The sequence below is a fragment of the Mustelus asterias genome, chromosome 6 (genome assembly GCF_964213995.1).
Source record: "Mustelus asterias chromosome 6, sMusAst1.hap1.1, whole genome shotgun sequence".
In the NCBI taxonomy this organism is placed as follows: Eukaryota; Metazoa; Chordata; class Chondrichthyes; order Carcharhiniformes; family Triakidae; genus Mustelus; species Mustelus asterias.
Window position 1 is genome coordinate 34,833,184 of NC_135806.1, and position 22,130 is coordinate 34,855,313.

A 22,130-nucleotide genomic window follows, 5' to 3' on the forward strand; every position below is an offset into this window, starting at 1 on the left:
CATCATTGTGAAATGTCTTTAAGGTGTTCTGAGAACTTGAGTGGTGCTTGTCATGTTTTGGGATTTTTCTATATGGGAAGGATTTTGGGGTCGAGCTTTGCCTCAAGAGCTGTGTTTATAAAGGCGACGATCTAAAAATGGGATCAAGCTTTGCCAGAACGGGCAGGCCGAATGCACATCCAATGATCCCTTGATCTTCATTTATATGAGACTGATATTTCCTATTCTGCTCGCTGGTGCAGACAATTTAAATTTCAGGCTAGGATATCCCCTGTTCTCAGGTGGGTGCTACATTGGGCGGGGGAGGCAATCGAGAATAAATCAAGCAAGGGCCAAAATAGTCTTCACACCCAGTCTTCCCTAATCTATATTCAGGTAAGATGCTCCAAAAATAAGGCTGATCTTTGAGGATGTTTAACAAAAAGTTTGTTGCCATGTTGTTACTTTTATTTTAAAAAATTCGAAGGAAGCAAAAGTCACTATTAGATTTTTAAAATTAATTCGTGGAATGTGGGCTTTGCTGGCTAGGCCAACATTTATTGCCTCACCCTAATTGCCCTTCAAAAGGTAGTGGTGAGCTGTCTTCTTGAACCACTGCACTCCATGTGGTGTAGGTACACCCACAGTGCTATTAAGGATATTCTGACACCTTTTCCATCTTGCTGTGCTACTTGAGAGTACTAAACGGGAGGCGACTAGGGAAGGAAGAGTGGTGCGACATGAGACCGACATTGAAATATGTTTACACCAAACTTCAAGGGGCACAAAGGTGGTAGCCCTCATTAAAAGATGAGGTTAAACATTGAAAAGAAAGACATTTACAGGAGTTAAAGTATTTTTTCATTGACTGATGGGCATGTATGAACATCGGTTTGTAGATAAATACGGGATGCACTGGCTGAAGGAATGCTGTCCTTCTAATGAGAAATTAAATCAAGGTTTTGTCTGCCCTCTCAGGTGGACATAAATTACAATATTTAGAAAAAGAGTAGGCAATATTTCCCTAATATCCTGGCTAATACCTTTACTTAAACAACACCCCTATATAGTTTTGTTTGTATCATTGTTCGTGGGAGCTTGCTGCACCCAAATTGGCTGCTGAGTTTCCTTACATTACAACACTGCCAATACTTTAAAAATACTTCATTGGCCAGAAATCAGTTTGGGAGGTTATGAAAGGCGTTACATGAATGCAAGTCTTTCTTTTTCTTATTTTCAGTTCATGTTAATCAACATTTCTCCTTCCATTTGTCTTTTTTTTTAAATAATGAAAACTTAGGCTCAGGCGAAGTTTGAGGAATGCATTGAAGCTCAGGAAGAGTGGAGACAGATTCATCACCTGTGTTACTGGGAACTAATGTGGAGTAACTCCTTTCAGCAACAATGGCTGCAGGCATACCGCTTCGCTGATCTCCTCTGCAAAGAAAGCCGATGGTCTCAAGTCAGTACATTTGTAAAGAACATGTGATATAAAAGATCTTGTACTCTACATGTTTTGAGTTTAGCTCCTTTTTATTTGCTACTAATGCTTGTCAACCCAACTCTGCGTGTTAAACTCTAAGTTACAGTGGAAGTATTGAAATATACTCCATGTTGGAATCCAATTTGGAAGTGGTGGTAGGCCCAGGCTGGAAGCATGTGGGAGGCCTAAGCTGGAAGCATGTGGGAGGCCTGGGTCAGAGGCCCAGGCAGGAGGCCCGGGTGAAATAGGATTTGAAATTGATTTAGTTAAGATCAAAACTAGGACGTTAAGCTGAACAAAAGGAGGTTAAGGAAGTTTGGGAAACTAGGTTTAAAAAAATATTTTTATAGTTATTTGGCAAATAATTTGGACAATCCCTTAAAGAATGAAAACTTAACAGGAAAATTTGTCTTACCATGGCTATTGAGATGTTAAAGATAGAATTGAATTAACGGAAGAGGCTTTCCAAAAAGTGAATAGTCCTGAGGATTGGAGAGATTTAAAAATTCGCTGAAGGATGAACTGATAATGAAAGGGATGTGAGTGTAAACTAGCAAGAGACATCGCTGAAATGTTCTGGCCATCTCCAGCGGTGGTAGTTTCCGGTCCCGAAGATGACAACTTCCTCCCCCCACGCGGCATGTTACATGGCAGCTGAGGGTAAAACCAAAGGGAAAACCTGTTGAAAGCACTAAGACCAGAAGAGCCTGCTGCTGGCCAATGTTGGGCTGCCTCCACCATTGCAGGGGGGCAGAAAATCCTCCCAATAAAACCGCTTTTAAAAGCTTCTATAGGTACGTAAAAAGGAAAATGTTAGCAAAAGTAAATGTGTACTCCTTGGATGGAGAGACAGAAGTAATTATAATGGGGTGTAAGGAAGTGGCAGGCATTAAACAAATACTTGGTATCAGTCTTCATGGCAGAAATCACAAAAAGACACATTCCAGTAGTAAGCAAAACCAAAGGTCTAGTGAAAATGAAGGGCTTAAAAATAATAGCATTCCTAAAGAAATAATGCTGGAGAAACTGATTTTCTCTCAACTGATGGATGCAGATGAAGGCCTAACTGGAACCTTACCCCCATGCCCGATTCTCTGTGATGCCAGCAGGAAAACTCGCCAGTCCAGAATAAGTCTGGAACAACATGGCATGCAGAAATCGGGACTTACCTGAAGAATTCCATGGGCTGCTTTCGGAATGGAGGCCACCAGCGACCCTGGAACAGAACAGCAGTGGGTGGGTGTATCTTCCAGATTCAGTGTCATCAAGGAGCTCCATCTTCCAGCCTTGGAGTGTTTCTGAAGATCCATCTTCTTTTTCAGGTGTCCGTTTTATTTCAGTAATGTTGGGAACCTTTCTAAATGCCACCCAGATATGATGGAGGGGCATGCACAATCAAGCCTGCCTCACCACAGAATATGGCATTATATCCGCGAATGCATAATTAATAAGGTTGGGACCGGAAGATATGCCGTAATTTCTTGTTGGCCTCCATAGCGGCAAACACTCCCCATCTCCACCATCACCATGGGACTTAGTCCCAGATGGGAGAACTCTGCCTATTGTGTTGAAGATTTGATGATTCCATGAAAATGAATTGGGAGGAGTTGACCAGTTATTTAGTTACAGTTCATTTCAGCAAAAGTTTCTTCATCACTGTTAACATTTGAGCAGCATTTGTTTATTTGCATCACTTCAATGTCAGAGTGCCTCACTGAGGTGCTGTCTCTTGCATGAGGCATTAAAGTGAGGCCCCACTTTTTGGGTTTAAAAGATCCTGCAGCACATGAGGAGAAGAGCAGGGCAGTTCTCTCCAGTGTCCTGGCCAATTTTATCCAGCACTACCAAAAGCAGATTAGTTGTTCATTCTCTCACGGCTGGTTATAGGACCTTGCTGTGTGCAATTTTTCTACATACTATGGCGATAATATTTCAAAATATATTAAAGATGCTGAGGTCTTGAAAATTGCTTTATCAAGTTCTTTTCTTTAATCCAATACACTATGAGAAGTTGTGTGATATATGAACTGTGTCTGCTTTTGTGAATGTGAGCCCGAGAAACATTTTAAAATTGGTTGTACGTAAAGCAGGTACGTGTCCATTAATGTGATAACCCATGTTGTCTGGTGAATTTGGAAGATTTCTTAAAGGAGATTACTGTTTTTGCTGCAGGCAATCTACATGTTTCAGAAAGCTGCAATTCTCAGCATGCTCCCTGAGCAAGACATTGAAAAGACTGGAGAAAAAGTAGAAGAACTATTCAGGTCAGTGAGGCTTTGATTGTTACTGGCAAAATGTTATCTCAAGATGCTGAATGTTTAAGGACTCTGCAGCAATCCCATTTGTTAATGGGCTATTTTGTTTGCAAACTAAATAAAATGACTTCAAATACAGTACTTGGTCTTGAGACCTGCAACAGGATCAAATCTGGGCTCCATTCTCCTGCACCTCTTCTCAGTTAGACATAGACTAGACACCTACAGTGCAGAAGGAGGCCATGCGGCCCATTGTGTCTACACCAACCACAATCACACTCAGGCCCTTTCCCCGTAACCCCACTCATTTACCCTAGCTAGTCCCCCTGACACTAAGGGGCAATTTAGAATGGCCAATCCACCTAACCCACACATCTTTCGAGTGTGGGAGGAAACCGGAGGATCCGGAGAAACCCACACAGAAATGGGAGAATGTGCAAACTCCCCACAGACAATCACCCAAGCCAGGAATCGAACCAGGGTTCCTGGTGCTGTGAGGCAGCAGTGCTAACCACTGTGCCACCGTGCCGCCCCAGTTGTTGCAGATACTGTACACAGCACTGTATTTAGACTCCATTTTCCTTGATCTGCTCCTATTTCTTTCAAATGCCATAAATGACACTGAATAGGATGGAAGTCTTGTGGAACAGTGGTAGTGCCCCCTACCTTGGGCCCAGAAGTCCCAGGTTCAAGTCTAATACGAGGACCTGTTTGCCACAGAAGGCGCTTTCATAATACGGTTTAATGGGCTTATAATCGGCTCGGGAATCCTTTTCATAAAGGGAAAGAACAATGTGGGTGTGATGATATACTTAAAAGAAGCACTGAATCTAGCCTCCAATCTCTCCCTTATTCCTTGCAGTTTCTGTTTGCAGCACTGAACCGATCCTGCATTCTTTTTCATAGAATCTTCCAGAACAGAACAAGGCCATTTAGCCCATCATGTTTTTGCTGGCTCTTTGAAAAATCTATCTAATTAGAAACACTCCCCAGCTGATATTGCCCATAACCCTGTGAAAGTAGGACTCAATCTGATCTCCATTCCCCTGTATCTCCTCCCATCTCCCATTTATACTGTAGAAAGCACTGTAAAGCATTTTGGAGGATTTAGCACACTAAAGCCACGAGATAACTGCAAATTGTTTTTGTTTTCTTAATACAATAACAGAATATTGACCAAATGTTTCCTTTCATGAAGAATTGCAATATAAAAGCATAGAAAGTAGAAGCAGGAATAGGCTATTCAGCCCTTTGAGCCTGCTCAACCATTCATTTTGAACATGGCTGATTATCAAATTCAATATCCTGATCCCACCTTCCCACCCCCTTTTCTCTTGATCCCTTTAGCCCCAAGAACTATATCTAATTTCTTCTTGAAAACACACAATGTTTTGGCCTCAACTACTTTCTGTGGTAGTGAATTCCACACATTCACCACTCTGGGTGAAAAGATTTCTCCTCACCTCCGTTCTAAAAGTTTACCCATTATTCTCAAACTATGACCCCTAGTTCTGGACTCCCCTACCATCACAAAAAATCTTTCTGAATTCAGAAACTGTCAGAGAAAGGAACTAATGAAAAGTGGAACTTTTTCAAGGAACAAATACTGGATGTCCTTGATAGGTATGTCCCTGTCAGGCAGGGAGGAAATAGCCGAGTGAGGGAACCATGGTTCACGAAAGAGGTGGAATGTCTTGTGAAAAGGAAGAGGGAAGCTTATGTAGGGATGAGGAAACAAGGTTCAGATGGCTCGATTGAGGGTTACAAGTTAGCAAGGAATGAGCTGAAAAAGGGGCTTAGGAGAGCTAGGAGGGGACACGAGAAGTCCTTGGCGGGTCGGATCAAGGAAAACCCCAAGGCTTTTTACTCTTATGTGAGGAATAAAAGAATGACCAGGGTGAGGTTAGGGCCGGTCAAAGACAGTAGTGGGAACTTGTGTATGGAGTCAGTAGAGATAGGCGAGGTGATGAATGAATACTTTTCTTCAGTGTTCACCAAGGAGAGGGGCCATGTTTTTGAGGAAGAGAAGGTGTTATAGGCTAATAGGCTGGAGGAAATAGATGTTCGGAGGGAGGGTGTCCTGGCAGTTTTGAATAAACTGAAGGTCGATAAGTCCCCTGGGCCTGATGAAATGTATCCTAGGATTCTTTGGGAGGCAAGGGATGAGATTGCAGAGCCTTTGGCTTTGATCTTTGGGTCCTCGCTGTCCACGGGGATGGTGCCAGAGGACTGGAGAATGGCGAATGTTGTTCCTCTGTTTAAGAAAGGGAATAGAAATGACCCTGGTAATTATAGACCGGTTAGTCTTACTTCGGTGGTTGGTAAATTGATGGAAAAGGTCCTTAGAGATGGGATTTACTACCATTTAGAAAGATGCGGATTAATCCGGGATAGTCAGCACGGATTCGTGAAGGGCAAGTCGTGCCTCACAAATTTGATAGAATTTTTTGAGGAGGTAACTAAGTGTGTTGATGAAGGTAGGGCAGTTGATGTCATATACATGGATTTTAGTAAGGCGTTTGATAAGGTCCCCCATGGTCGGCTTATGATGAAAGTGAGGAGGTGTGGGATAGAGGGAAAGTTGGCCGATTGGATAGGTAACTGGCTGTCTGATCGAAGACAGAGGGTGGTGGTGGATGGAAAATTTTCGGATTGGAGGCAGGTTGCTAGCGGAGTGCCGCAGGGATCAGTGCTTGGTCCTCTGCTCTTTGTGATTTTTATTAATGACTTAGAGGAGGGGGCTGAAGGGTGGATCAGTAAATTTGCTGATGACACCAAGATTGGTGGAGTAGTGGATGAGGTGGAGGGCTGTTGTAGGCTGCAAAGAGACATAGATAGGATGCAAAGCTGGGCTGAAAAATGGCAAATGGAGTTTAACCCTGATAAATGTGAGGTGATTCATTTTGGTAGGACAAATTTAAATGTGGATTACAGGATCAAAGATAGGGTTCTGAAGACTGTGGAGGAACAGAGAGATCTTGGGGTTCATATCCACAGATCTCTGAAGGTTGCCACTCAAGTGGATAGAGCTGTGAAGAAGGCCTATAGTGTGTTAGCTTTTATTAACAGGGGGTTGGAGTTTAAGAGCCGTGGGGTTATGCTGCAACCTTGGTGAGACCACATTTGGAATATTGTGTGCAGTTCTGGTCACCTCACTATAAGAAGGATGTGGAAGCGCTGGAAAGAGTGCAGAGGAGATTTACCAGGATGCTGCCTGGTTTGGAGGGTAGGTCTTATGAGGAAAGGTTGAGGGAGCTAGGGCTGTTCTCTCTGGAGCGGAGGAGGCTGAGGGGAGACTTAATAGAGGTTTATGAAATGATGAAGGGGATAGATAGAGTGAACGTTCAAAGACTATTTCCTCGGGTGGATGGAGCTATTACAAGGGGGCATAACTATAGGGTTCGTGGTGGGAGATACAGGAAGGATATCAGAGGTAGGTTATTTACGCAGAGAGTGGTTGGGATGTGGAATGGACTGCCTGCAGTGATAGTGGAGTCAGACACTTTAGGAACATTTAAGCGGTTATTGGATAGGCACATGGAGCACACCAGGATGATAGGGAGTGGGATAGTTTGATCTTGGTTTCAGATAAAGCTCGGCACAACATCGTGGGCCGAAGGGCCTGTTCTGTGCTGTACTGTTCTATGTTCTATGAATCGACCCTGTCTAACCCTGTTAGAATTTTATAAGGTTTTATGAGATCCCCTCTCACTCTTCTAAACTCCAATTAATATAATCCTATCTCTTAATATTGATTCTGCTGTTGTACAACTCTTATTTGAATTGCAGACAAGTTGAAGGCCTGAAGCAACGGATTGCAGGGAAATCTATACCCACAGAGAAGTTTGCAGTGCGAAAAGCCAGGCGGTACATGTCTCCAAACCCTGTCAGATTGGTCCTGCCTTTACTGGTGAGGATTCTTTGTTTTGACTCACATTTTTCAGATGCAATAAACTCTTAAAAATGTAGGCTGGGAGAGGTAGTGTCTGAATAGTGATGAGTCAGAAGCAGAAGTATTGTTACGTAATGGATGAAAACACAGAGCTTCAGTAACAGGGGTTTAGTCATATGTCCCTTTCAATGGAGCCAACTCTGCACTTTCAATCTGAGCCAACAAGATTCCATGCTGGACGAAGAATTTCCCACTATTTAGTCTGTGATCATTTGCCTTTGAGCCTGAAGTTAACTTATTGCAATGTAATTAAGGTTAACATATTTCTCTCGAAAGCAGCAAATTGATGTGCAGTGGAATTTGTTTACGTATAAAGGTTAATAAGCCAAAGGTTGTGGTCTAATCAAACTTGGGTAGAAAGGAATATCTATTATATAAATCGTTGTATTTTGGGGAGACTAGATTTAACAAATGCTGTTTGTATTAAAAGTGATACATTCAACTTATAATCCAAAATCAACAACTCATTAAGAAGCTTCTTGTAGAAGCTCAAATACTGTGCTGAGCTTACTGTTGTAAAAGAGAATTTCCCTCCTGTTTTTTGGGCGTACTTAGTTTTACGAATCTCTGGCGCTCTGTGCATCACAGAGTATCTCAGAGAGATTCACACCGGTAAGTGGAGGGGAGGGGGTGGGCTCATCCTGCTGGAGAGACCGGCCACGAAGTGCTGAGCGGGCCACTGTGTATGCACTGATCTATCAGTGTAGATAACAGCGCCCGCGCACTGGACCACCATCGCTGGCCTCCCAATTGCTGGCCTTTACGATAGTCCCCCGACTGCACCTTGGCCAGCCTCCCCCCCCCAGTAGGCCCCATTCCCTCTGGCACAGCCTGGTGTCCAGTGGGTGGTGCCAGGCTGGCACTGCCATGCTAACACTGCCCAAGGGGCATCTTTCCTGTCCCCAACCTCCTGAGGGTGCCTCAGTGACCTGAGGTGAGCACACCTAGTCCTCGTTGGTGGGGAGCAGTTGTAAACCGTGCTGTTAGGAACCTCTCCCGGCCCAGGGGAGACTTTCTAGCGGGCCCGGAGACTACCATCCCAAGCTCACTAATTATATAAAAATAGCAATTTCCATATGGTAATCAGCCCCGTCGTGGGGCTGATTATGTGGGAAAAAGGACCTGGGAGACCCGCAATCAGCCGGACGCCGGTTGCAAGTCCTGCTACAGGCTGATGTTTCCCGGCCCGCTGTGCTACTCGAGCAATGCAGCGGGCTTGGAGAATCCCGGCCATCAATTTTATGGTAAATGGAATATTACTCCTTTAACAAGGCTGAATATATAATCCTGAATTCTGCACCGGCCAAGCTAAAACTTAATATTGATCACCTGGCTAGTCTATAAACTCCTGATTCTGGCCATGTATCCAGAATATGTATCCATGTATATAAGAGGACACTCTTCATTTACTTATTATTAAATCCACCAATGGATTGTATTAAGTGGGGAACCTAAAAAGCTTCCTCCCTCTACAATTACATTGAATTCATGGCATAGAGAGCATTAATCTGCCTACCTCACCTCAACACACCTGGGCCAGTAGTGGTTCCATGTTTTGGATGGGTGTCCACACCTTTTACAGTGCAAAGGGTGCACATCTCCAGTTCTATATTTGATTTCAGGACAGAAGTTAGCATTTTAAAGTTTAAATTTCTCCCTCACCCCAATGCTTCTACCAACATTGAATGCCAGGATGTCCCATGTGCCAATTGTTTCTAGTGTGTGAATGGTGAGAAATACTGTGAAACATGTGTTTCTCCTTATTTGCAAGGACCTGGGAGATCTGTCTAATCTGTTGGCTGGTGTATTGTGCAGCCAAAAGAATATAGAAGTCCTGATAGAAGAAAGCCTGGCACCGGGTCCTGCTGTATCTTCTACTCAGGCTACACCTGTTTAATTTTAGTATCCCCCACCATGGAGATTTGCGTTGGACAATCCTGGCAAACAAATAACTGGATTGTGAAACGATAGAATTTGTGATGTGGACCTATACAAATAAATTCAGTCACATTTTTAAGAGTTGCCATCACACTCTTTCAAATGCCATTTCATACAAAAAAGCTCATGCATTACCGGGGTTAAACAAAGTATGGGCGGCATCGTGGCACAGTGCTTACCACTGCTGCCTCACAGCTCCTCGGACCTGGATTTGATTCCCAGCTTGGGTCACTGTCTGTGTGGGGTTTGCACGTTCTCCCTGTATCTGCATCGGTTTCCTCTGGTTTCCTCCCATAATCCAAAGATGTGCGGGTTAGATTCATTGGCCATGCTAAATTGCCCTTTGTGTCCTGGAACACGTAGGTTAGCGGGGTAAATATGTGGGGTTACGGGGATAGGGCCTACATGGGATTGTTGTCGGTGCAGACTCGATGGGCCGAAAGGCTTCCTTCTGCACTGTAGGGATGCTATGATTCTCTGTGAATAGATAGAATTTATTTATGCAGTTGCCTATTCAATGTTTATATTAATCAATGATATAGTATAACAAGACAACTTAGTTTGAGCTTAGTATGTTATTTTGAAAAAAAAGTAAGAACAACCTTCAAGCAATGAGGTCTTTTTTTTTGTCTTTTTTCTTGGAATGTGGGCACTGCTGGCGGAGTGGGCATTTATTGCCCATCCTTAGTTGTTTTTTTGAACCACTGCAGACCACATGATGAAGGTAGCCACAGTACTGTTAGGTATGAAATTACAAAATTTTGGCTAAGCGACAATAAAAGAGCAGTTGGGATGGTATGTAATTTGGTGAGGAACTTGGAGGTAATTTGAGCTCCCATGTTCTTTTCTTTCAAGTGGTGGGAATTGCAAGTTTGGGAGATGCTGTGGATGAAGCCTTTGCAAGTCGAGAGTCAGATTGATGTTATGTAATTTCATTCTGCTATTTAGACGGGATTGATTATTATTAATTTGATAAATACATTAATTTATTCCTCTTGACAGGAAATGATGTATGTCTGGAATGGATTTGCAATACTGGGTAAACGAGCAGACCTGACTGAGAACATGCTTGTTACAGTAGAAAAGGCAGAAATAGAGTTACAAAAAAACCCCAGTAAGTACATTGTAATGTTGCACACTTTAAAAAGAAAACTAGGATGGCAAGTTTGCCTCAAATGCTTACCTTCTCTGCCTGACTCAGTTAAATGACCTGTGAGAAATGTTGTGACAGATCTGCTAGAACTTCTATTTGATAAATTCTCTCTGTGGCAAGCTAAAAGTGGGGAATAATTAGAGGCACAAAATGGAAAATGAATCAGATAATATAAATAGATTCCAAAGTAAATTTTAGAAGGTTCTTCTTTGAGCCTCTGTCGCTGTTTTGTCAGATATTCTCAGGTATGATAGCTGTAGAAAAGGTATTTTTGCCTTGGCTAGAAAAAGGAAATTCAGCTAATGTGTCCAAGTCTGATTACTATTTAGTGACCCTTTGCTAGGGAGCGCACACATGAAGTTTGGGCGATGATGTATATTATCCACACTTGCCTGTGATCTCTTTTCCTGTCCTGCTCAGATGAATTGCCTGATGTTGTCCACTGTCTGGGTTTACAACTGATGCTGCCTGATAATCTGGAATTTTATCCAATTAAAGGAAGTATCCAAATAAATATAGGATATATATATAGGATATTAAAGAGACATAAATTTGGGGGGAAAATATAGTAAGAAATAGTGTAATAAAATACAGACATTACAGCTAACTTTTTACTGAAACAATAGGTACAAAATAATGTACAAAAGTTGTCGAACTTTATTGACTGCAATATTTCACTTGTTGCTTCTTGTCTCTAAAAGAGCCTGTTGAGTACCAAGCAGATGATGAGAGTCTTGTACAGCTCTTAAAAGGGCTATGCCTAAAGCATTTGGGTCGTCTCTTACAAGCGGAACTCTGCTTCAATCAGGTGATCCAAAGGTAAGGTCACTTGCTAACACACTTTCTTTTACTGGTTTAAAGTTGCATGTCAGTGTAGTTTTTTGAAAGTTTATTTATTTGTGTCACAAGTAGGCTTACACTAACACTGCAATGAAGTTACTGTGAAAAACCCCTAGTCGCCACACTCCGGCACCTGTTCGGGTACGGAGGGAGAATTTAGCATGGTCAATGCACCTAACCAACATGAACTTTGGACTGTGGGAGGAAAATGGAGCACCTGAAGGAAACCCATGCAACTCAGGGAGAATGCACAGACAGTGACCCAAGCTGGGATCAAACCTGGGTCTGGCACTGTGAGGCAGCATTGCTAACCACTGTGCCACTTGGTGAATGCTTGGAGAGTTTGCTGATTTAAAGAGCATAAAGAAAATGCAGTCAAATAGACTTAAATAAGCAAGCACAGCATATTTTAATTAAATGAAGAAATAAGATCTGCCAGTTGAGGATTTATTCAGAGTGGGTGAAATCACTAAATGTATTGATTAACACAATGACATCTAGCTCTAAATCTGCATGATGTATATTAACCTATGTATCTCTTTAACAACAGCTTGCATTAATGTAGTGTCTTTAACAAAGAAAAATGGCTCAAGATACTTCACAGCAGCATAATTATACAAAAACTGGCACTGGTTTCATGGTTACTCTGGGCTGCAAGGCAGTTTCTTATTGAGCTCCTCTGCTCCAACTTTTTGCCCTGTGTTGTCACAGCCAAATTTGGGCGGCACGGTAGCACAGTGGTTAGCACTGCTGCTTCACAGCTCCAGGGACCTGGGTTCGAATCCCGGCTAGGGTCGTTGTCTGTGTGGAGTTTGCACATTCTCCTCGTGTCTGCGTGGGTTTCCTCCGGGTGCTCCGGTTTCCTCCCACAGTCCAAAGATATACGGGCTAGGTTGATTGGCCATTCTAAATTGCCCCTTAGTGTCCCGGGATGCATAGGTAGAGGGGTTAGTGGGTAAAATATGTAGGGATATGTGGATAGGGCCTAGGTGGGATTGTGGTTGGTGCAGACTCGATGGGCCGAATGGTCTCTTTCTGCACTGTAGGATTCTATGATTATTATGCTGAGTACAATCTTGACCAGTATTTGCAACCGAAATTGGTTGATCCCCAAATGGAAATTTTATTATTTTTTCCATGGAACATGTTGATGCAGTAAGAAGTCTCACAACACCAGGTTAAAGTTCAACAGGTTTATTTGGTAGCAAAAGCCACTAGCTTTCAGAGCGCTGCTCTTTCGTCAGGTAAGTGGGAGTTCTGTTCACAAACAGGGCATATAAAGACACAAACTCAATTTACAGGTAATCAAGTTGATTACCTGTAAAGACTCGCATTCCAACCATTATTTTGTAAATTGAGTTTGTGTCTTTATATGCCCTGTTTGTGAACAGAACTCCCACTTACCTGACGAAGGAGCAGCGCTCCGAAAGCTGGTGGCTTTTGCTACCAAATAAATCTGTTGGACTTTAACCTGGTGTTGTGAGACTTCTTACTGTGTTTACCCCAGTCCAACACCGGCATCTCCACAACATGTTGATGTCCAGCATTAGAGGAAGTAGTGCTCCAGATGGAGAACAGCCAAGAACTGTAAAAGTAAATAATGATCAGAAGTACGAATCTACAGATTTATGCCATTCCTACGGATTGCAAATTTTTGATCTCTGGTTTTCTGGTAGCTGCACTTTTCATCTTTACTTTACAGATATGCTAGATGGCAACATTTGAAACCACAGGCAAGATATAGATGACATTCTAGGTCATCGTGTGGTCAGGATTGTGAGTATTTATAAATATTTGAGCTTTCTGTTTTATTTTATATAGTGAGAAGAGGATACGGTATGACCATTATTTGGTGCCATTTACTTTTTATGAAATGGGATTGTTATACAAACAGCAAGGACACAACAATAAAGCCAGAATGTGCTTTGAAACAGCAAAGTAAGTACCATAATAAAATGTTAAATTTACAGCTGTATTAGCAATAATTAATTGATTATTTTTCATTTCCACTTCTTCCTCTACCTTGTGAATAAACCACTCGAACAAATTCAGACTGAAATTTCAGTGTGACATTAGGTCAATATAGCTTGAATCTTTGCCATGAGGGAGAGGCTCTCAGTCATGGTGAAAATGGCAGATGAGTCCGGAAGTCATAAATCCTATCCCTCAGCATGGCACTTCCCTTTTTCACTGGTATTGGAATGGAGGTGGGGCATGTTTGTACATGCATGGTTCAGGGAGGTAGTTAGCTATTTAGATCTTCAGCTGCCTCCACTCAAATCAGATCTTAGTAGCCTAAGAGTGTGGAACCTGAAGTGTGCAGAGTAAATGTGGTAAGAGCATGCCTGAATTATTTGCATTTCTTTGGATAGCCAAGATAACTTTAAACTTGTCATCACTGCCCAGAATTGGCATAAACTCAGTATCAACTGTTTTACCTTAAACTACGGGTGTCAGAGGGTGGGGCCGGTGGACTTGCAGGGCAATTTCTTTGCCCCTACAGACTCATGCCCCCAAAGGTGAAGAAAGAATTTGTGCCTGAGAAGGGTACATTGCACTTCATGCAAAGGAACATAGAAGATGGGCATGGCACCCTCACACAAGAGACCATAGAAACCACTCAACGTGAGCAATCAGAATTCAGAGGGACGACAGAAGGTCAGGAGGAAGAGGTTGTAGCAAACGCACCAAGGAAAAGGGGAAGTAGGACAAGCAGGTATCATAGATTTAATCTTCCTTCATTGTTTGGACACAGTTTAATCTCCAGATACAAGTCTCATCCAATCATGGGGAAGGTAATATGTTGAGACACTGAGATTCATGTAACTTCAGACATGGAACAAACAAGTATAAGTGGAATACTTGCATGTTCCTGCCAGTGGTAAGCCTGGTCCATTTCAGGATATGGGCCACATTGGCCAAGTAGAGAGGGAGCTATACTGGATCTAGTTCTGGGAAATGAGCCCGGTCAGGTCATCAAAGTTTCGGTAGGAGAACATGTGGCAAATAGTGACCACAACTCTGTTAACTTTAGGATAGTAATGGACAAGAACGAGTGTTGTCCTAAGGGTAGGGTGGTAAATTGGGGGAAGGCTAACTATAGCCGGATTAGGCAGAAATTGGTGGCCGTTGATTGGGAGAGGCTGTTCGGGGGTAAGTCCACGTCTGGCATGTGGGAGTCTTTTAAGGAACAGTTGATAAGGCTGCAGGACAGGCATGTGCCTGTAAAAAGGAAGGATGGGAAAGGTAGGATTCATTTGGAGTACTGCATCCAGTTCTGGTCGCCGCACTACCAGAAGGACGTGGAGGCTTTAGAGAGAGTGCAGAGAAGGTTTACCAGGATGTTGCCTGGTATGGAGGGTCTTAGCTATGAGGAGAGATTGGGTAACCTGGGGTTGTTCTCCCTGGAAAGACGGAGAATGAGGGGAGACCTAATAGAGGTGTACAACATTATGAAGGGTATAGATAGGGTGAACAGTGGGAAGCTTTTTTCCAGGTCGGAGGTGACGATCACGAGAGGTCACAGGCTCAAGGTGAGAGGGGCAAGGTATAACTCAGATATCAGAGGGATGTTTTTTACACAAAGAGTGGTGGGGGCCTGGAATGCGCTGCCAAGTAGGGTGGTGGAGGCAGACACGCTGGCATCGTTTAAGACTTACCTGGATAGTCACATGAGCAGTCTGGGAATGGAGGGATACAAACGAATGGTCTAGTTGGACCAATGAGCAGCATAGGCTTGGAGGGCCGAAGGGCCTGTTTCCTGTGTTGTACTGTTCTTTGTTCTTTGTTCTTATTGGCCAGGTTGCTCAGCAGGTTGCATAGGAAGGGAAATTCAACCTCAATATAATGGAAAAGCAACACCCCCTCCCCCCCACACAAGCGTTCCCTACCCTTCCCACCCTGGGACCCCTGCCACTTACCTGTCCTCCAGGTCCTAGGACTTAGCTGCAGGCAACTTTCATGTGCTTGGAGTGACTGGCCAATCTGAAGAAGTCATACGGGCTCGAGACGTTAGCTTTGTTTCTCTCTGCACAAACACGAGAAGGCAATGAGCCTGAATGATTGCATCCCAGGCTCATTTGTAATATGTAAATCTCTATTTAAATAGATTTAAACCGGTGCTCCACAAGGCTGTGTCCTCAGCCCCCTACTCTACTCCTTATATATCTATGACTGTGAGGCCAAATTCCCCATCAACTCAATTTTCAAGCTTGGGTTGGATCTCAAACAGCAATGAGACAGAGTACAGGAATGAGATAGAGAATCTGGTGAACTGGTGCGACAACAATAATCTCTCACTCAATGTCAACAAAACGAAGGAGATTGTCATTGACTTCAGGGAGCATAATGGAGAACATGTCCCCGTCTACATCAATGGGGACGAAGTAGAAATGGTCGAGAGCTTCAAGTTTTTAGATGGTCAGATCACCAACAACCTGTCCTGGTCTCCCCATGCTGACACTATAGTTAAGAAAGCCCACCAATGCCTCTACTTTCTCAGAAGACTAAGGAAATTTGGCATGTCAGCTACGACTCTCACCAACTTTTACAGATGCACTATAGAAAGCATTCTTTCTGATTGTATCACAGCTTTGTATGGCTCCTGCTCTGCCCAAGACCGCAAGAAATTACGAAAGGTCGTGAATGTAGCCCAATCCATCGCGCAAACCAGCCTCCCATCATTGACTTGGCCTACACTTCCCGTTGCCTCGGCAAAGCAGCCAGCATAATTAAGGACCCCACGCACCCCGGATATTCTCTCTTCCAACTTCTTCTATCGGGAAAAAGATACAAAAGTCTGAGGTCATGTACCAACCAACTCAAGAACAGCTTCTTCCCTGCTGCCATCAGACTTTTGAATGGACCTACCTTGCATTAAGTTGATCTTTCTCTACACCCTAGTTTCAACTGTAACACTACACTCTGCATTCTCTCGTTTCTGATGGTGGCTGAAGAGATGGTGTCAGGGGGAGGGTTTCAGATTCCTGGGACATTGGGACCGGTTCTGGGGGAGGTGGGACCTGTACAAATTGGATGGGTTACATCTGGGCAGGACTGGGACTGATGTCCTAGGGGAGTGTTTGCTAGAGCGGTTGGGGAGGGTTTAAACTAATATGCCAGGGGGATGGGAACCTATGTAAGGAGTCCAAGAAGGAAGGAGCAAGGACAAAATGTGGGGAGAAGGTTCCAACTACATCAAAAATCGTGAAAAAAGTTAATAGGAAGGAGAACTCAGGAGATGTTATTAATGGAAGTGTCAGAATTCAAAAAGAAGGGACAAAAACTAGCATAAGGGCACTTTATCTGAATACTCGTAGCATTCGAAACAAGGTAAATGAGTTGACTGCACAAATCATTGTGAACGAGTTATGATTTGGTGGCCATTACAGAGACATAGTTGCAGGGTGGTCACGACTGGGAGTTGAATATCCAGGGGTATCAAACTGTTCGGAGGGACTGACAGGAAGGTAAGGGAGATGGTGTAGCTCTGATATTTAAGGATGATATCAGGGCGGGAGTGAGAGCTGATATAGGTTCTATGGAAAAAAAGGTTGAATCCATTTGGGTGGAAATTAGAAATAGTAAGGAGAAAAAGCCACTGATAGGCGTAGTCTATAGGCCACCAAATAATGACATCATGGTGGGGCGAGAAATAAACAAAGAAATAACTGATGCATGTAAAAACGGTACAGCAATTATCATGGGGGATTTTAATCTACATATCAATTGGTCAAACCAGGTCGGTCAAGGCAGCCTTGAGGAGGAGTTCATAGAATGTATCCGCGATAGCTTCCTTGAACAGTATGTAATGGAACCGACAAGGGAGCAAGCTATCCTAGATCTGGTCCTGTGTAATGAGACGGGAATAATTAATGATCTTGCAGTTAGGGATCCTCTTGGAAGAAGCGATCGCAGTATGGTTGAATTTAAAATACAGATGGAGCGTGAGAAGGTAAAATCCAATACCAGTGTCTTGTGCTGAAACAAAGGAGACTATAAAGGGATGAGGGAGGAGTTGGCTAAGGTAGACTGGGAGCAAAAGCTTTATGGTGGTACAATTGAGGAACAGTGGAGGACTTTCAAAGCGATCTTTCACAGTGCTCAGCAAAAGTATACACCAGTGATAAGGAAGGACTCTAGAAAAAGAGATAATCAGCCCATGGATATCTAAGGAAATAAAAGAGGGTATCAAATTGAAAGAAAATGCATACAAAGTGGCAAAGATTAGTGGGAACCTAGGGGATTGGGAAATCTTTAAAGGTCAGCAGAAAGCCACAAAAAAAGCTATAAAGAAAGGTAAGATGGATTATGAGAGTAAACTAGCTCAGAATATAAAAACAGATAGCAAAAGTTTCTACAAATATATAAAACGAAAAAGAGTGGCTAAAGTAAACATTGGTCCTTTAGAGGATGAGAAGGAAGATGTAATAACTGGAAATGAGAAAATGGCTGAGGCATTGAACGGGTATTTTGTGTCGGTCTTCACAGTGGAAGACACAAATAACATGCCAAAAATTGATGACAGGAAGACGATGGCAGGTGAGAACCTAGAAACTATCATTTTCACGAAAGAGATAGTGTTGGGCAAGTTAATGGGGCTAACGGTAGACAAGTCTCCTGATCCTGATGGAATGCATCCCAGGGTACTAAAAGAGATGGCGGGAGAAATAGCAAATGCACTAGTGGTAATTTACCAAAATTCGCTGGACTCTGGGGTGGTTCCCGCAGATTGGAAAACAGCAAATGTGACGCCACTGTTCAAAAAAGGAGGTAGACAAAAGGCAGGTAACTATAGTCCGGTTAGCTTAACTTCTGTAGTAGGGAAAATGCTTGAATCTGTCATCAAGGAAGAAATAGCGAGATGCCTGGATATAAATTGTCTCATTGGTAAGACGCAGCAAGGGTTCATGAAGGGCAGGTCATGTTTGACTAATTTGGTGGAATTCTTTGAGAACATTATATGTGCAGTGGACAATGGGGAACCTGTGGATGTGGTGTATCTGGATTTCCAGAAGGCTTTTGACAAGGTGCCGCACCAAAGACTGCTACATAAGATAAAAGTGCACAGTGTTACGGGTAATGTATTAGCATGGATAGAGGATTGGTTAACTAACAGAAAGCAAAGAGTGGAGGTAAATGGGTGTTTTTCTGGTTGGCGATCAGTGACTAGTGATGTGCCTCAGGGATCAGTGTTGGGACCGCAATTGTTTACGATTTACATAGATGACTTGGAGTTGGGGACCAAGTGTAGTGTCTCAAAATTCGCAGATGACACAAAGATGGGTGGAAGAGCAAAGTGTGCAGAGGACGCTGAAAGTCTGCAAAGGGATATAGATAATCTAAGTGAGTGGGCGAGGGTCTGGCAGATGGAGTACAATGTTGGCAAATGTGAGGTTATCCATTTTGGTAGGGATAACAGCATATTATTTAAATGGTAAAAAATTGCAGCATGCTGCTGTGCAGAGAGACCTGGGTGTCCTTGTGCAGGGATCTCAAGGAGTTGGTTTGCAGGTGCAGCAGGTAATTAAGAAGACAAATGGAATTTTGTCCTTCATTGCTAGAGAGATGGAGTTTAAAAACAGCGAGATTATGTTGCAGCTGTATAAGGTGCTGGTGAGGCCACACCTGGAGTACTGTGTACAGTTTTGGTCTCCTTGAGAAAGGATATACTGGCACTGGTGAGGGTGCAGAGGAGATTCACTAGGTTGATTCCGGAGTTGAGAGGGTTGGCTTATGAGGAGAGACTGAGTAGACTGGGGCTATACTTATTGGAATTCAGAAGAATGAGGGTAGATTTTATAGAAACATATAAGATTATGAAGGGAATAGATAAGATAGCAGGGAAGTTGTTTCCACTGGCGGGTGAAACTAGAACTAGGGGGCATAGCCTCAAAATAAGGGGAAGCAGATTTAGGACTGAGTTGAGGAGGAACTTCTTCACACAAAGGGTTGTGAATCTGTGGAATTCCCTGCCCAGTGAAGCAGTTGAGGCTACCTCATTGAATGTTTTTAAGGCAAGGATAGATAAATTTTTGAACAGTAAAGGAATTAAGGATTATGGTGAGTGGGCGGGTAAGTGGAGCTGAGTCCACGAAAAGATCAGCCATGATTTTATTGAATGGTGGAGCAGGCTCGAGGGACTGGATGGCCTACTCCTGCTCCTAGTTCTTATGTTCTTATATTTCCTTCACTATGAATGGTATGCTTTGTCTGTACAGCACGCAAGAAACAATACTTTTCATGATATACTAATACATGTGACAATAATAAATCAAATCAAATCAAATTTAAATATTCAGATCAGCTGATCTCACTGGATATCTGGGCCCGGTAAGATTGCAATAGGTGAGAAATCAGGCGCGAACCTTATCTATCTCCCGATCTTACTGGCTCGCCCCACCCATCGCCCAGTGGAACAAGAAGGTAAGGTCTCCCCCTAACTCAATGATGGTTGTTTTAAGTGTGGAGCGAGAAACAGAGTTTCGAGTCCATATGATTGTTCTTCAGATTGGCCGATAGCTTTCCAGTCACTCCAGGTGCAGCACTGCAGTGGGCAGAAGAGGCGCTACACGAAGCTACCTGGGGCTAAATCATGGGATCTAGCCATGTAAGTGGTAGGGATTCCAGGGTGGGGAGAGTAAGGAAGACTGGGGAATATTTTTCCATCATATTGAGGTAGGATGTCCTGGAGGTCTGTTAGAATTGGTCTAACATTCCTCATTTATTTATGTGCATAAATGAGTTGAAACTTGTTGAAACACTGGGCAAATGCCAAGAATGCCATGATGTAAATAGAATAATAGAATTTTCTCATCTAGTTATATTGCTGGGATTTTAACACAAAGGTTAACAAAATGGCTGGTTGAATATATCTTGCATTACTATTACCTGTGAATACAAAACCCTCAGCCTAATTCAAGGGCTATTCAACCATCATTATTGCCTAACCTTAATTAGTAGCACAAACAATAGTTTTATTCAACATTATTTGGCTTTTCCAGCCAAGAATGGCCATGAGAAAATGTGCATATCCTAAATAGGTTAAAGTGAAGATTGATTCTTCATTACTTTGTTAAAAATTGTTTTCTATTGAATATATTCTTATGTTTTCTTTGCCCCTATTGCAGGAATAACTACAAAGACTATTCAATGGAATCTCGGTTACATTTTAGGATCCATGCTGCACTGAATAGCTTGAAGAATTCCCCTACCTCAACACCTTGACAATTCCTCAGAGCAAGTTCCTGAAGTATGTTGCAATAAATAAATGCCTGTGTACGGGTAGGAGTGAAATACAAATTACAGACGAGCAAAATAATACTGACATAATCTGCTGTCTTGGAAGTATTCTGAATGTAGTAATATGTTCCCTTAATCCTCATCTTACAAAATTACCCAGGGTTTTTTTCCACAGTGCTGTAAAGTGTGCTCTTGCACAAAAATAAAAGACAGAGATTTGTTCCTTATCAAAATAACATTTATAAAATTTGTTCTTTCTTGAATGCAAACAGGGCAATGCTGGTGCAACAAATTTATATAAGTGATTTAGGCAGTTTATTTTAATTTAAACTTTGTTTTAAGAGTCAGAATGAAAGAAAAGCTGAATATCATTCAACTTGAGCAGAAGGATAAAAAAGCCTTACAAATATTGAATATTTGGTATTCAATACCAAATATATTTGGTATTGTGCGGCACGGTAGCACAGTGGTTAGCACTGCTGCTTCACAGCTCCAGGGTCCCGGGTTCGATTCCCGGCTCGGGTCACTGTCTGTGTGGAGTTTGCACATTCTCCTCGTGTCTGCGTGGGTTTCCTCCGGGTGCTCCGGTTTCCTCCCACAGTCCGAAGATGTGCGGGTTAGGTTGATTGGCCAGGTTAAAAATTGCCCCTTAGAGTCCTGGGATGTGTAGGTTAGAGGGATTAGCGGGTAAAATATGTGGGGGGTGGGATTGTGGTCGGTGCAGACTCGATGGGCCGAATGGCCTCCTTCTGCACTGTAGGGTTTCTATGAAATGTTAGAAATCTGAAATAAAAGCCGAAAATGTGAATTTTCAACTGGCTTGTTGGCATCCCCAATAAAGTTAATAAACTTGGCTGGAGACCTTTCATCAGAATGGAGGGCCTCCATCCAAAACATTATCTGCATTTACTGTTGATGGACTTGTTATTTATTTCCTGTGTTTTCAGTGTCTATTACAGAGGATCCTTACTACAAGTACATTCTCTCTGCATCATCATGGATTTATTAGTTATTGGAACAGTTACCATGATAGTGTCCATGAACTTGCAATAGTAAATTTGGCTGTATAGTGCTCTCCACTCATTGGTCCCGATTTTACCATTTTGATTCTAAGTGCTGAATCTGGGAGCGATCCAGATCTGACTTGTAAACCGGTTCTCCGGCGCCCCCAGATGCACTCTGCCTGAAAAAAAGCAGCGATTCTGAATCATGCTGCAGAAGCCTGTGGGCGGGGATTATCGCGCCCGAAAAGCTGCTGCTCCGATCGGAACCTCTAACTGCACATGCGCA

General features: G+C 42.9%; 1 protein-coding gene across 2 annotated transcripts in view; it reads left to right on the forward strand.

Moving 5' to 3' along the window:
• ttc39b (tetratricopeptide repeat domain 39B) overlaps nt 1–21,260 on the forward strand; it is a 209,936-nt gene extending 188,676 nt beyond the window's left edge. For both annotated transcript variants that reach the window (XM_078214156.1, XM_078214157.1), the window contains 7 exons: nt 1,280–1,441; nt 3,635–3,726; nt 7,507–7,627; nt 10,610–10,721; nt 11,462–11,579; nt 13,422–13,538; nt 20,729–21,260. In XM_078214156.1, the coding sequence (XP_078070282.1) occupies nt 1,280–1,441; nt 3,635–3,726; nt 7,507–7,627; nt 10,610–10,721; nt 11,462–11,579; nt 13,422–13,538; nt 20,729–20,825 (819 nt within the window). In that variant the 3' untranslated portion in view covers nt 20,826–21,260. The remainder of the gene's footprint in view (nt 1–1,279; nt 1,442–3,634; nt 3,727–7,506; nt 7,628–10,609; nt 10,722–11,461; nt 11,580–13,421; nt 13,539–20,728) is intronic.
• Nucleotides 21,261–22,130: the final 870 nt, after the last annotated feature.